This window comes from Bombyx mori, chromosome 14, assembly GCF_030269925.1.
Source record: "Bombyx mori chromosome 14, ASM3026992v2".
NCBI lineage: Eukaryota > Metazoa > Arthropoda > Insecta > Lepidoptera > Bombycidae > Bombyx > Bombyx mori.
Window position 1 is genome coordinate 8,583,425 of NC_085120.1, and position 15,897 is coordinate 8,599,321.

Sequence of the window (15,897 nt, forward strand, 5' to 3'; positions counted from 1 at the left end):
AGATGTAGTGTGCCCATTTTTTTATTTTATTTATTGCTTCGGTGGGTGGACGAGCTCACAGCCTACCTGGTGTTCAGTGGTTACAGGAGCCCATGGACATATACAACGTAAATGCGCCACCCACCTTGAGATATAAGTTCTAAGGTCTCAGTATAGTATAACGCCTGCCCCACCCTTCAAATCGAAACGCATGACTGCTTCACGGCAGAAATAGGCAGGGCGGTGGTACCTACCCGTGTGGACTCACAAGAGGGCCTACCACCAGTAAGGGTGATGTTGCTCTGTAGACGCGGCGACGGTTATTTCCATACCTTGTATACGTCTGCTGGATACTAGAATAATAACGTCTGCACATACGAACGCGTTCCGGTGCGAATTAGTCGTCAGTTCCAGATCGAAGGCAGGAAGGAAGGAATGAATCTGCATAGTGATTGTGTAATTGATATTTTAATCTGAGATAGGTGTTTAATATCAAAATTATTGTCGTTGTTTCATAAGGTAATCTATACTAATATTATAAAGAGGAAAGATTTGTTTGTTTGCTTGTATTGAATAGGCTCCGAAACTACTGAACCGATTTGAAAAATTCTTTCACTGTTTGGAAGCTACACTATTCCCGAGTGACATAGGCTATAATCTTTTTTGAAAAAAATTAAGTATCTTTACAAAAACTCCAATAATGTAAGGTCAAGGTGTATAAAAATTATCTAAAATATTCTTTACATCGCGTGCCCTGCGAAAACTATTGATGATAGAATAAATTAATGTTCTACGACTTTGTAGAACACATTACTATTTACAAAAAGTGTCGCGACAGCATATGTCTAACTATTGTATTGTTATGCCGCAATAAATGTTTTTTTTTATTTAAAAAAATAAAACAACGTCAAATATCGTTAAAATTTTTGTTAAAGACCCGAGCGGAGCCGGAGAGGGCCGCTTGTAGGCTATATATCCACGTATACAAATACATGGAACTTCGAACAGCCACTGTTTTACTTCAGGGCTAGTTTTTGTCATCAATCTATACTAATATTATAAAGAGGAAAGATTTGTATGTTTGTTTGTTTCGAATATGCTCCGTAACTACTGGACCGATTTGAAAAATTCTTTTTCCATTAGAAGCCGACAGTGTCCCTGATGAACATAAGCTACTTTTTTTAATTTTTTTTTTTTGTTTCATGTGTGTTTTAATGTTTCCGAAGCGAAGCGAGGGCGGGTCGCTAGTACGTGATAAAAGAGTAGTTTAATAAATATGTATATTGTTTTTAGCGTCAGTCGCAGCAAAACGTGGATCGGTTATAATTTAGCCAATAAATATTCGCTTGCTTTGACACAAAAATTAAATCGCATACTATAAAACTTAAATATATGTAATAAAATATATTATGTAACAATGTTATATATTAAACATTAGACGTTGAACCGTTGTTTTAAAATAACTTTTGATCTCGATACTGCGACCAAAATATCGTTTGTGACGTAATAAATTAAGAACTGAATTGCTAGTTATATAAAAACTGTAAAATGAATTCATAGTTATATATACCCACTACATGTATCTAATCAAACAATTCATTTTTTTTATTGCTTAGATGGGTGGACGAGCTCACCTGGTGTTAAGTGGTTACTGGAGCCCATAGACATCTACAACGTAAATGCACCACCCAACTTGAGATATAAGTTCTAAGGTCTCAGTATAGTTACAACGGCTGCCCCACCCTTCAAACCGAAACGCATTACTGCTTCACGGTAGAAATAGGCGGGATGGTTGTAATAACTATATTTAATTAGTTAGTAAAAGGTTATTAAGACAACTGTAATGAAACGCATAAGTATTCACACGCGCCATGTTTATTCTGTAGTGTCGTCCCCCGTACATGTCAACCACAGCTTATACCAATAAGTATCTTCACATGACATCTCCCTTTCTTTACTCAAATAAACCTACAAAGTAACCAATTTGAAGTTTTATTTAACTTAGATTCTAACTTAATATAAGACTTGACCCTTTAGCCAACTTGGTTGTTTTACCTGCCTTCCAGACCTTGTTTGCCTTATGTCAGTATTTACATTTTCCAAAGTTACTGACTTCCTATTGCTAGTAGTGTCATTAGACTGTATATTGTCATTGTCACTCTCAATATTGTCATTTTCACTGCCAATGCCACTACTACCAATTGAATCTTCTATATCACCACTGTTATAGTTTCTTTGTCTATTAGAAGAGTCTTTGTAAATATTGTATCTATTTCTTTTAATCACTTGTCCTTGCTCTGTTAGAATATTGTATGCTCTATGATTGTTTTTTTGTATTATTTTCCCCCTAAGATTTTTATTTTTACTATCCCTTATAAACACATTTTGACCCTCTGTAAACTCAATTCCTTTTTGATTATTTCTTCTATCATGATAATATTTGTATTTAATTTGCTTTTTCTGCAAACTATTCCTAACTTTCTTTAATTTATTTTTACCTGGCAAAGAAGATCTGGTAGGTAACAAAGTTACTGTTTGTCTTCCTAAGAGTAACTCATTAGGAGACATGTTAATTTCTGAATCTATAGGTGTGTTGCGATATTCCATCAAGGCCATATAAATATCTTTCTGATCAAAATCACATTTTTTAAACATTTTTTTAACAATCTGAATGTGCCGTTCAACCATACCGTTGGACCTCGCATAATATGGACTAGATTTAACTAACTGAAATCCCCATTCTTTCACAAATTCTTGAAATTCGTAACTATTAAACTGTGATGCATCATCTGTACATAGCTTTGTTGGAATACCCCATCTCGCGAACATCTGCTTTAATGCTAATATGTGACTTTGCGTGGATTGATCCACCATATTTATAATTTCCACATATTTAGTTAAATAATCTACAACCATTAAGTATATATTATTTTTATAGAAGAACATATCAGCTCCTATTATATCCCAGGGTTGTTTCGGTATGTCCCTTAGAATTAGGGTTTCAAATGAATGAGATTTTTGATATTTCAAACATGCTTCACAGTTTCTGATGTGGTCTTCCAGCTCTTTATTCATAAATGGCCAATATAACAATCCTCTTATCTTATTTTTGCATTTTTCTAATCCTAGGTGGTTGTAGTGAATTAAGTTTAATATTTCTTTCCTCAGTGACTTTGGTACAAAAACTGCATTATTTTTAAATATTAACCCATTTGCATAATACAAATCCTCTTTTATAGAATGATAATATTTTAAATCTGTTGGTAATTTTACTTTATCTGGCCATCCCATTTCAATATTTTTTATAATTTTTTGACATTCTTCATCATTTGCAGTTTTTTTTTTAAAATCTTCTAATTTTTGTTCTGTGAATTTTAATCCTTCCGTTATCAAGCAAACATGCAATTCTACATGCTGATCCAAATCTTTATTACATATTTTGTCTGGTAAGCTATTCCTAGACAAGGCGTCAGCTACAAATAATTCTTTTCCTGGTTTATATCTTATTTCCAGGTCATACCCTTGAATTCTCAATCTAAGCCTTTGTAGTCTTAGTGGAGTTTCATTGATTGTTTTTTTAAATATGTATTCTAAAGGCCTATGATCAGATTCAACTATTACATGTTTATCATAAATATATTGATGAAACTTTTCACATCCATATACTATTGCCAACATTTCTTTTTCAATTTGTGCCCATGACTTTTGGCACTCTGTCAAGGTCTTTGACCCATAAGCAACTGGTAAATTATCCTGTAGGAGTACCGCTCCCAACCCTGTGGAACTACTGTCGACTGAAAGAGTCACTGGTTTGTTGACATCAAAGTATCTGAGCACTGTTGCACTAGTGAGAAATTGTTTTATTTTTTTAAAATCTTCTTTTTGTTTGTCACCCCAAATGTACTCTACGTTTTTTTTTAGCAATTGTCTTAGTGATTCTGTCAATTCTGATGTATTTGGTATAAATTTAGAAATGTATGTTATAATACCCAAGACAGTTTGTAATTCCTTTTTTGTTGTTGGCTCTTTCATGTCCACAATAGCTCGCACTTTTTCTGGGTCTGGCTTAAGGCCCTCACTAGATAGGATATGACCCACATATTTAACCTCTTTTACACCTATGACACATTTCTCTTTATTAAACTTGACCCCAGCCTGCCGAGCCTTTTCTAAAACTTGGAGTAATCTTTCATCATGTGTTTTTTTCGTATCTCCCCATACTAATATTTCATCAACATAAGTTACTACACCCTGTATATCATTGAAAATTTCTGAATAACACTTAGTAAATACCTCAGGGGCAGAATTCAGGCCAAATGGTAACCGCTTAAAACAATATCTTCCAAATTGACCTGCATTGAACGTTGTTAGCAGTTGACTTTCTTCTGCTAACAAAATCTGATAAAATCCTTTGTTTGCATCTAACACTGAGTAATATTTGGCATCAGGCATGGCTGAAGTAAGTTCCTCAAAGGTAGGTATTTTATGACGTTCTCTAATGATACATTTGTTTATATTTTGTGGATCTAAACACAATCTAATTTTATCTTGACTTTTTTTTACAATCACCATAGAGTTAACCCACTCAGTTGGTTCTTGCACTTTCTTTATTACATCAAGTTGCTCCAATCGATCAAGCTCATTTTTTACTTTATCTACTAATTTAAAAGGAATTTTCCTTGGTGGCTCCACTATAGGTGCACAATTGTCTGTTAATTTAATTTTGTATACATAGTTCAATTTTCCTAAGCCATGAAACAAATCTTTGTATTCACCAATGTCCTGAACTACATATTCCTTTGAAATATTTTCAACTTTGTTTATTAAACCCAACTGCACAGCAGCTTTATAGCTCAGCACATTAGTAGTTTTAAATTTTACCACATAAAAGTCAAGTACATATTTTTTTTTATTGAATTTCACTATAGTTTTAGTCATACCTACTGTTTCTATAGTTGAGCCATCAAAGTTTTTTAATTTTGTACAAGTTTCTGTCATTTTTAAGTCTAGTTTTTTCACTATAGCACTAGTCAAAATATTAACCTGCGATCCTGTATCCACTTTGAACTTCATCTTCTGTCCTCTCACTTTTGCCTCAACGATCCAGTCCTCTGTATCAACCTGGCCCACAGTTACTGACCCCACTACTAATGAGTCATCACTATCATCATCGCTGACATACACAGCACCAACTGTTCTGCACATCTGCATGTAATGTCCATATCGATTACACTTAGCACATCTCCTTCCAAAGGCTGGGCAGGATCGATGAGAATGCACTCCTCCGCATCTTTCACAATTATTATTCTTCAACCTTACTGATCCTTCTGCACTCTTACCTAGATGTTGTTTATTATTAAAACTGGTTTTATTCTGATTAGGCATTCTGCTTCGAGATTCTTGTTTTCTTGTAACAGCTTCAACTGTCTTTTCTGTCATGACTTGAACCTGTTTTGCAGCACTCTCAGCCACTTTACATATTTTCATGCAGCTATCCAATGTTAAGGTCGGTTCCTTAAGCAATCTTTCTGTTAATTTGGCATCATTTAAGCCTAATATGATTTGGTCTCTTATTAAGCTTTCTTCTAGGTCTGCAAACCCACAGTCTCCCGCCAATTTTCTCAACGTACAGAAAAATTCATCAAAACTTTCTCCATCTCTCTTTTTTCTGCTGAAGAAGACATGTCTACTAAAAGTTTCATTTCCGGGTGGCGAACAATATTCATTAAACTTCTGTTTTACTTCCACATAAGATAACTTTTCTTTGTTCTTAAAACCATTGTATATGGTTAGTGCTTCTGCACCTAGGCAGTGCAAATAGATTGCCTTTTTCTGCTTATCTTTAATTTTTTCATCACCTTCCGTCCCGCTAGCAATCATATAAATATCATATTGCTGTGTCCATTTTTGAAAATTTTGTTTCAAGTCGCCCATGAGGCATAATGGTGGCGGTGGTTTTAACGAATCCATCTTCCGTTTACAACGGTTTACTTCCACTTAGGTTTTTATATTTATCTCAATAAGTTCTTTAAGTCCTCAGCGCCATGTAATAACTATATTTAATTAGTTAGTAAAAGGTTATTAAGACAACTGTAATGAAACGCATAAGTATTCACACGCGCCATGTTTATTCTGTAGTGTCGTCCCCCGTACATGTCAACCACAGCTTATACCAATAAGTATCTTCACATGACAATGGTGGTACCTACCCCTACGGACTCACAAGAGGTCCTACCACCCGTTTCATTTCTTTGTTTCAATTTTTCCGAATACATTACAGCTTTCGCAGCTGCTTACGACTATGGTATTTGGTTCGGAGACATTTGATATCATAACAACTACCATCTATTAATTGCGACCAATGTAGAAGAATTAATTGTCTATCTCTTGTTTTATTTCCGTCCATTTGTTTGTTTTAGCGGTCGGTAATGGTAGTGCGATTGATTCTTTAAAAAAATCTCTAAGCAGAATGACAATGTTCATCAAGTTTTATTCTTTATTTTTATTTCGCGAATGAGCTAATTAATTACCGCCTACTATTGCGTGTGGGCGCGTATATATCAACAACGTAAAAGACGCCACTAACTTCTGTAATATGATACCTAAGTCTCAGTTCTAGAGTATAGCAGATCTTCCCCACTCTTCAAACTGGAACGCACATTCCTCGCGGCAGAAATGCACAGAGTGATGGTACCTTCCCGTGCGGGCTCACAAGATATCCGGCCACCAGTAAAACCATCCCTATAGTCAAGTCTAATCATCAAATCATATTCTAGAATTGTTTACTGCCGTATTTGAAGCGCGGGCTACCTCACGCTATGTGGTTGTAACATTTTGAATACCGCTATAAACCATGAGATCCGTTTACTAATAACAAAATCCAATACTAATTCACCAAGTCGCTTCCAGTGAAACTAAAAACGTAATAAGTAACAGATAGTGACTAACCAACTCATTATGAAGTTAAATTCATTGGTAGTTATTTTAATCTGAACATTAAAATAATGATGTCTAACTAATTCCGTCCGTATCATCTTTTATTGCACTTTCTAGAAACTTTGTCGCTTCGTATTATAACAATTAAACCACTCATGCATTCTTATCTGCTGTCGATCATAAATATTTCTAGTGTTATAAAACTTCAGAAGTGAAACGTGAAAGTGTTTATTTAAGTCCGTGTTATATGTGTTTATAAATAGTACTAGGACAGAGCAGATTAAATATACGCTAGATTTACATATTATATAATTAATATTTCTCTTTTGTGATATTATAATTTTAACTTTGAACTAATTTTAAGTCTTGAAATAGATGTTTTTTCTAATTGTCTTACAGCATACAGAAAAAATCTGTCAGGGATAATTTCCTAACTAAATATAATCAAATTTAGTGAGTTAAATAAAAAAAAATCTAATAAGGGTAGATATCAATATTTTGTTACTTAGTGACAAAGTATTATTCTGGATTTTATTTTTCTTAAAATTACTCATTGCGTTTTTACTTTTCTAATTTCAAGATGTCTACTATTGCACTGTCGATTGCATCTATAATTGAAGTAACATATATCATGTACTTATTGTCAATCAATCAATGTTTTGTAATGATGATCACTTTATTGGTGCAACTAAATATATAAATAAATAATGCTTTGATCATTTTGTGTTCAGTCTTTAAAGGTATTTGCGAACTTTTTTTTTTTGCTTAGGTGGGTAAACGAGCTCACGATCCATCTAGTTTTAAGTGTTTACCGGAGATCATGAATATCAACGACCTAAATGCCGCCACCCACCTTGTAACGTGAATTCTTAGTGGCAGTTTTAGAGTACAAGGGCTGCAGCATCCTTCAAATCGCAATGGATTACGGCTTTCCGGCAGAAATAGGCAGGGTCGTGGTACCTACCCATGGGGGCCCACAAAACTCCCAACCACCAGTAATTACGCAAATTAGAATTTTGAAGATTTTTATTTTTATTACACGATGTTATTCCTTCACCGTAGAAGTCAATCGCGAACATTTCATAAGTACGTATTTAATTAGAAAAATTGGTGTCGATTCGAACACCGTGGCTAAAGTTTTGCATTCTGATTTGATTGATGGGATAATTGCACTGGCGATATTCACGCTGTTATGTTTAAGATTTCCGTTGCCAGCTTAATATCAGGTGGGCCGTGAGTCTCGAAGATCATTGATAGGGATTTAAAAATAAAACGAGCAGCAATTATGATCACTGATTAACAATATGTATGATAATTTTTTCTAGTTCCTTCTTAACATGAAACCATTTTTAACGGACTTCTTATTACTGGTGGTAGGACCCCTTGTGAGTCCGCGCGGGTGGGTACCACCACTCTACCTATTTCTGCTATAAAACAGTAATGCATTTCGGTTTGAAGGGTGGGGCAACCGTTCTAACTATACTTGAGACCTTAAAACTTACATCTCAAGGTGGGTGGCGCATTTACGTTGTAAATGTCTATGGGCTCCAGTAACCACTTAACACCAGATGGGGAAACTTTTATTTTTACGCTGGGGAATCCGTTTACCAATACCCGGTCAAGGGGGGTAAAAGGTCGGCTTGTCGGATTGCGTAGTCTCCATAGAAAAAGACGGGGAAGAGAAAGACCTAGGTCCTTGTCCTTCTCCAATTCCTCCCAGGAGGCTACGCCTTGAAAAAGGCGCCCGAGGTACCCACCCCGCAGAATCGAATACCGCCTAAGCCGTATCGAGCTCACCACACCGGCTAAACGAAACCTACGGTACCACATAGTGCGTGCCGAAACCCCACCTTCGCCAATACCCGTCCTGGTAATAGGACGGGATTTTATTCCCGGGAAAATCTCGAAAGACGTCGTCGAGGAGACACTATGGGCGGCGCACGGGAGCCAGATGCGCCACTCTACCGGACCGACAGTCGAGTACCGGGCGCCCTCGTACCCGGTACATGATACCCGGCACCGGTATACCTACTACTAGTTTAAAGCACTAAGCTTTTGAAACAGTATTTTTGTTTTATCTCATACGAATTCCGCTGCTTGCATACATAAGATCCTTTACTTTAGAACGACGGATGAGATGCGGAATTAGTACTATAGGTTCAACTTGATCAAAGTTTTGGCAGCGAGATGTCTAGAATAACATCAATCCCCCGCAAATCAGTCTCGTACGATGCGTGAGATGACTGAGCCTCTCCGTAACCCAAAAACTTACGTAGAATTACGTCTCCGATTACACTACGCGTATTTTCACGCTTTTAATAAATATTATGAAACATCAACTAACAATGGGCTAATTCGTGAAATTCGCTTTTTTCTCGCTTCATTACGTGTTAGCCATTGTTGTGGGACCCCACCTTCAACACTATTGTACTAGGTAAGCGCGTGTTGTTGAGAAATGAGGATACGTATTGTTGCAATTTGGGAGCGGCTGGATCAACGATGGGAGCTTACGTTCGCTTTGCTAGAGGATACTGAGCGAATCCATCAAACAAAAATGTCACATATAATGTTTGAACTAAAAATGTATGAAATAACTTTCAGCTAGAACAAATTCTAGAGCCTGTTTATTTGCTTACCAGAATAGAAAACCAATAGTATATTTTAAATAGCAAACCAAAAAATAACAAACTTAAACTTTCTATTTTACAAGATTTGTTAATTAAATGGTAATTTAAGCATTACAAAGTTATTTGTTGTGCCTTCTGTTCAATAGATCTTAATTAGTACCCGACATTTACTGGTGGTAGGACGTCTTGTGAGTCCGCACGGGTAGGTACGACTATCCAGCCTATTTCTGCCGTGAAGCAGTAATGCTTTTCGATTTGAAGGGCGTGGTAGCCGTTGTACTGTTACAAATTATTTATTTATCGTATGGCATTCGTTTACACTGCGTGGTTATAATTGAAATTTACAGTTTGTGATTAGGGTTTTATAATTGACGCAGTGTAGTTGGAACCGGGAGATCCTCAGGAGGACAGTTCGGTTGCCAGGTTGTTGCACTATTAGCACCACCCAGGGGTCACGTGTAGGGTAGCGGTGGGTAATCTCCTACGGACGTTATGCAACTTCGACCCCCAAATGAGATCTTAGAACTCATGTGTCTCAAGGTGGGTGGCGGCATTTACGTTGTAGATGTCTATGGGGCCTATGGTATTCATCCAAGCAATAAGAGAAATAAAAAAAAGATACATTAAAGCTCTACCATCGATTTAAAAAAATTTAAATCGTATAATATCATTACCTTTTTTGAACCACCCAAATATCAACGACTTTTTAACATCGCTGGTTTCGTTAACCAATAAGATTACGAAGTTACAAAACCAGCTTTGCCGCCTTGGGAATTATCCGTCTGATGATTTAAGCAGGCGTCATTCACTGCACTTGAATGTTGATTTGTCCACTCGAATACATAGAATAAACCGAACGAGCGCCTAATTAACATGCTGTTTGCCCAATCTTGGTTCTTAAGAGTTTCTTCTTTATTTGGAGTGGGGCGTTATGTAAACCCATATAATTACCGGTATCCCGGCTGTTTAAAATTACTAGAAGATGACCGAGCTTTACTCGGTTTTTTTTTTGATAACGCCATCTTGTCGTGTCTATAAAGCGGTTAGTTGCCCTCAATTAAGAAAAATAGTATTATTATTCGCCAATAGATGTCGGGAAGAGTTGATTATTGAAAACACGAATAAAACAGCATTTTCTGAAAATAAATCGTAGCTAGATCGATTTATCGCCCCCGAAATCCCCTGTATACTAAATTTTATGAAAATCGTTGGAGCCGTTTCCGAGATTCAGTTTATATACATTTAAATTAATATACAAGAATTGCTCATTTAAAGGTATAAGGTATGACCAGCTAACCTAACTCCAACCTTCTTTCTCCGTTGATTTCTGAATAGGAATAGGCGAAGGGGCTTTTTCTGGAATAATTCTAAAGATGAATCAAAAGCATTCAATAGAAGTAGCCAAGATTAAAATATGGATTTTTGATTGATAGTAACAACACTACGTAGATTATTTACCTATTCATATCCGATCACTTAATTTTTATAAATGTTAATATTTTGCACTGTGTCATTGGAAAATACATCGACCGAGTCAATCAGTCGCACGATTGGACACGGTAATTACTGCGGTTTCAGGAAATAGTAACATTTCCAATTCACAAGGTGAATTTACGCCATTCTCTTCCTTACGGTAATTTTAATAACCGCATTTAATAAGGCATTAACTTTTTTGTAGTTTAGGATTAAACAAACCATTTTTATTGCCTATTTTACGTCCCTTACTATCAAAGTAGTATCAACCGAAATATACGATATTTTGTCCTTGACAACGACATTCGATTTCCACGGTAAAGGAACAAAAATCAAACTAGCACAATTTTAAGTTTACGTAATTCCTAGCGATAGAGCGTATCGTAAATTCTTACGATTGGGCACCATTATCTATTAACTCGTATTGCTAAACATTCACGGGTTTCTGTTTGAAGAATGGGATCACATGTTATGGAATACATTCAATCACAAGGTGCATCATTATGCCAATGGATTCCGGTAACCACTTATAGCCAGGTGGGTGCATCTTTGCGAAAAAAGTATGTTGAATAGACCTTCAATACAATTTTTTTGTCTTATAATACGGTTTTTGTAATATAATACTAGTAGAAACCTTTGCACTTTTGTTTGTATTCAAATTAGCTCGGCACCACTGCCAACAATTTTATGAGATTTCTCAAAGTCCAAATACTCGATGAAGAACACAAAATTAATTTCACGTATGTGGACGCACTATGTCACTAAAAAGTCAAGACAAGCCCCTCTCTGATTTTCATCAAATGAATTTCGGCATATATTTTGGATAATCAATAAATTGTATGAAAATTTGCTTAGCAACAAGAACTTCTGAACGGTTCATTTGTTTTATAATTGTGCAGTAGCCAGCGACCTTGAGTGCGCACCGGGGTGATTGACCTCAGCCAGGACTCGAGTCCTCGGTCATCAAAAACCAACGCCTCCGAACGACCGGTCCGGTTCGGTTTCAACTTATATTTATATATATTGTATTAAAGATTCTGTACAGGTTTTTCGGTGAGATTCATCAGTGTTTTTTTTACTAAATACCGCATTTCCTTGGACCTACATGTATGCTTTTGAGATGAGGTGCTGGAGAAAGATGCTCCGTATTCCGTGGACAGTATTTCGGACTAACGTATCAATTTGGCAAGAACTCAAAATCTCCTCGCGGCTGTCATCCGAGTGTCTTCGCAGAGTCCTTGAATATTTCGGTCACATTGCACGGAGGGATGGTAGCAATCTCGAGAGGCTCACCGTGCCCGGTAAGGTAGATGGGAAAGGCCTCAGAGGTGCAGCCCAATACGTTGTTCCAACCAGATCCGCACCGCCCTTGATTCCACATTTCACAACGCCCTCCACACCGCCAGAGACAAGAATAGATGGAGAAAGATCGGGCGTGCGAAGGTGATACAAAATGGTGGTCACGACCCTCAGCAGTGAGGAATACGACGCAAGGAGATCATGTATGTACATATACAAATCTCAATATCAAAATCTGAAAGTCGTATCTGTCTACGATATTCCTGAACGGTAGATGTCATTTGAAACTGATTTCACGGTTTTATCACAATTTTTTTTTAATTTATGGAAACAGATGGTTGTCAACTCAATACTGTAATAATGACGAATGCTTCCCAAGTTATTAGTTAATATTCGAAACGGCGGCAATAATGAAATGAAACAAATAAACAAGAGATTAAAATTTAAAAGTGGTTTTAATCATAATTATTTTTCTAATATACTTAAATTTTTTTTATAGAATTCCCGTCTCCTCTTCACTTATGATTTGTAATACTTTAATCAATTTCATTCATTTTAAGGCCAAATAAGTACCGTAAAATAAAAGTAAATCCAATACTCGCTTAAGGCTTACCACAACTCATAAACATAACTAAATAAAGGCATACTTTGAAATAAGGGATGAAGATGTAATTTTGTTTTCTAAGGACCGTTCCATCCTTTGAATTAGAGCCCTGTGCTCGCGACAGAAGTAAGTAACGGTAAGCTTAGAATATGCTGCGCAGTCCGGAAGCTTCACTTAAATTATACGATATCATCTTTTCAGCTTAGAAGTCGTTAGTGAACCAAAAAAGCTCAAACCGGCCCAGCTGTTTCAAAGCGATGCGATTAATTAAATTAAAATACAGTTTATCTATTATCTTATAGTCGACGATAATTAACATAAAAATTATGTGTTATTATTTAATTAATTTCTTAGCCTATCTTCCAGACGTGGATTTGGCTTGTTAGGTATTTAGTTGTATTAATGGTGTTTTAGCTCAATTACCTTCGGTGGTTGTGATTTGGTAGGTGGTTTTAAATAATGTAGGTACACTCCGTACACAAACACAAACAGTTTATTTAATCACATACACACAAGAAGTTAACAAAGAGAAAGAAGGAGTGACAATCACAGAGATAGGTTAAACAACAACAAACAAATTATCGAAAAATAAATACTTTTTGTCCGAACGATATGATGTGTAAACAATTCCAATCTTTTAACTAACTGCCCTCACACTGGCTCACACATTACACCAATCTCGGTCGTATGACGTAGAATTGTTCGTTTCCATTACGTCGTCGCCTCGTCCGGCAGACTCGTATCTAACGTACATAACGTAAAAGTATTTTGTTGTGTGAATGTATATAGTACATGTATATATTATTGTTATATTATGTGTGTGTAATTATATATAGTAAATTAATATATATTATATATATCTCTCATGTTTATATATTGTATATAATAAATCCAAAATAATATTTAATACTTATGTGGAGTAAGCCCACATCACTCCCCCCCAGCGTCCCGGTTAGGGGCGATAATAATCTGGGAATCGTACCCGTCGTCCCGAACGTGTTATTTTGGATGTAGGAGTTAAAGATGGGCTAGATTTTGGAGACGGCAGATCACGATTAGTAATTGGTGGTTTTGAAGCAGGTAGTGGTTGAGGTATATTCTTCCCTTGTGTACTCCTATCGTCTGCCAGTATGAAAGCGGGTTTAAGGCGATCTACTGAAACGGATACTGGTTTCTCTTTAACCAATATCTTAAAGGCTTTGTCTCCTCTAGTGAGCACCCTGTACGGTCCCGAGTATGCTGGGTGGAAGGGAGGTCGTGCAGCGTCTTCACGGAGGAAGACATGCTGAGTGGACTCCAGTTCTTTATGAATAAAGACAGTGTGCTTGCCATGACGTGAAGCTGGGACTGGTTTCAGCTTTTGGACGATCATGTGTAGGCGCGCCGTGAAATCTGTTACATCGGATGTTGTAGGTGTGCTCGAATCGAAAAATTCTCCCGGTAGTCTGAGCGGTTCGCCATACAGTAATTCGGCGGGGGAGGATTGTAAATCCTCTTTGAAGGCACTGCGAATGCCGAGGAGTGCCAACGGCAGTACTTCGGACCAGTTGGAGTCAGCGTGGCACGTTATGGACGCTTTTAACTGTCTGTGGAAGCGTTCCACGAGTCCGTTGCACGCTGGATGATAGGCGGTGGTGCGTTTATGCTGGAAACCCGATACTTTTGACAAATATTGAAACAGTGCGGACTCGAACTGTCGTCCGCGGTCTGTGACAATATCAATTGGTACACCGAATCTGGATATCCAGCCGGATATTAGTGCTTTAGCCACCGTTTCTGCAGTGATGTCTACTATTGGTATGACCTCGGGCCACCGTGTAAATCGGTCAATGGCCGTCAGGCAATACCTAAATCCCTGGGAGACAGGTAGTGGACCGATTAAGTCAATGTGGATGTTAGTGAAGCGTGCGCGTGGTAAGTCGTAAGTACCTAGCGGTGTATGCACGTGACGGCTTACTTTTGCGCGTTGACACGACAAACAAGATCATGCCCAGTCTCTGCAATCCTTCCTCATCCCGGGCCACACGAAACGCTGAGCTACTAACTTGGCTGTAGCGTTAGGGCCGGGGTGACAGAGTGAGTGAAGACTTTGGTATACCTGTCTGCGAAACTGTTCGGTAATGAAAGGTCTAGGCACCGAAGTGCTAACGTCACAGAATAATGGTTTTTGACTACCTGGAAAGTCCATCTTCTGAAGTCGCAAAGATGAGTTATGAAGGTGTTCGGCGAGCTCTGAATCATTATGCTGTGCTAGACTGAGGTCCGTCAGATCAATTGGAGACTCCAATTCATCCACTCGTGAAAGTGCATCAGCAACGATGTTATTACTGCCTGAAATATGTCTGATATCGGTGGTGAATTGGGAGATGTAGTCCAAATGTCGGAATTGTCTGGGCGAGCAGTCATGCTTCCGTTCGTGGAAGGCATAACTGATCGGCTTATGGTCCGTGTAGATTGTGAAATGTCTGGCTTCTACCATGTGCCGAAAGTATTTGATGGCTTCGTAGATCGCCAGAAGTTCACGGTCGTAAGGAGAATATTTGGTTTGGCTTGGGCTCAATTTCCGTGAAAAATACGCAAGAGGCTGCCACGCTTCATCATCTAGCTGTTGAAGAACAGCGCCGATAGCCGTGTCTGACGCGTCTGTTACCAACGCTAGTTTGGCATCACATTTTGGGTGAGCCAAAAGAGCTGCATTGGAGAGGCTTTTCTTGGGTCTTCGAAAGCCTTCAGAGCGTCGCCGATGAGACTGATGGGCGTGGACCCTTTTACTGACCCAGTGAGAAGAGCGTTAAGAGGGGTTTGGATTTCGGCGGCCTTGGGCAAGAAACGCCGATAAAAATTGGCCATGCCGAGAAATCTTCTCAGTGTCTTAACGTTCTGAGGTGGGGGAAAGTCAAGTATGGCACGTACTTTGTCTTCCAAGGGCTTGGTGCCGCTCTCCGATACACAGTAACCCAAGAAGGTTACTTCAGGAGC

General features: G+C 37.8%; 3 protein-coding genes across 3 annotated transcripts in view; 1 reads left to right on the forward strand and 2 right to left on the reverse strand.

Moving 5' to 3' along the window:
• The window catches only part of LOC101745273 (glutaredoxin domain-containing cysteine-rich protein CG31559), a 107,146-nt gene that overhangs the window by 6,087 nt on the left and 85,162 nt on the right, over positions 1-15,897 (forward strand). The window lies entirely within an intron of this gene.
• On the reverse strand, positions 1,855-5,949 carry LOC119629452 (uncharacterized protein K02A2.6). The gene is made up of 2 exons (XM_038015194.1): positions 2,512-5,949; positions 1,855-1,947 (listed from the first exon to the last, which is right to left on the reverse strand). The coding sequence occupies exons 1-2, from the start codon at positions 5,947-5,949 to the stop codon at positions 1,855-1,857; spliced, it is 3,531 nt and encodes a 1,176-aa protein (XP_037871122.1).
• Positions 13,871-15,397, reverse strand: LOC119629453 (uncharacterized). The gene is made up of 2 exons (XM_038015196.1): positions 15,017-15,397; positions 13,871-14,773 (listed from the first exon to the last, which is right to left on the reverse strand). Exons 1-2 carry the CDS (start codon positions 15,395-15,397, stop codon positions 13,871-13,873), a joined length of 1,284 nt encoding a protein of 427 aa, XP_037871124.1.

Bases quoted from the DNA above. Each gene is read 5' to 3' on its own strand.
- LOC119629452 (XM_038015194.1), bottom strand. From the start codon at position 5,949: ATGGATTCGTTAAAACCACCGCCACCATTATGCCTCATGGGCGACTTG. The intron at 1,948-2,511 runs GTAACTTTGTTA...GTTACTTTGTAG, and splicing joins TACTCTTAGGAAGACAAACA to GTTTATTTGAGTAAAGAAAG.
- LOC119629453 (XM_038015196.1), bottom strand. From the start codon at position 15,397: ATGGTAGAAGCCAGACATTTCACAATCTACACGGACCATAAGCCGATC. The intron at 14,774-15,016 runs GTATACCAAAGT...CCTGTCTCCCAG, and splicing joins CCGAACAGTTTCGCAGACAG to GGATTTAGGTATTGCCTGAC.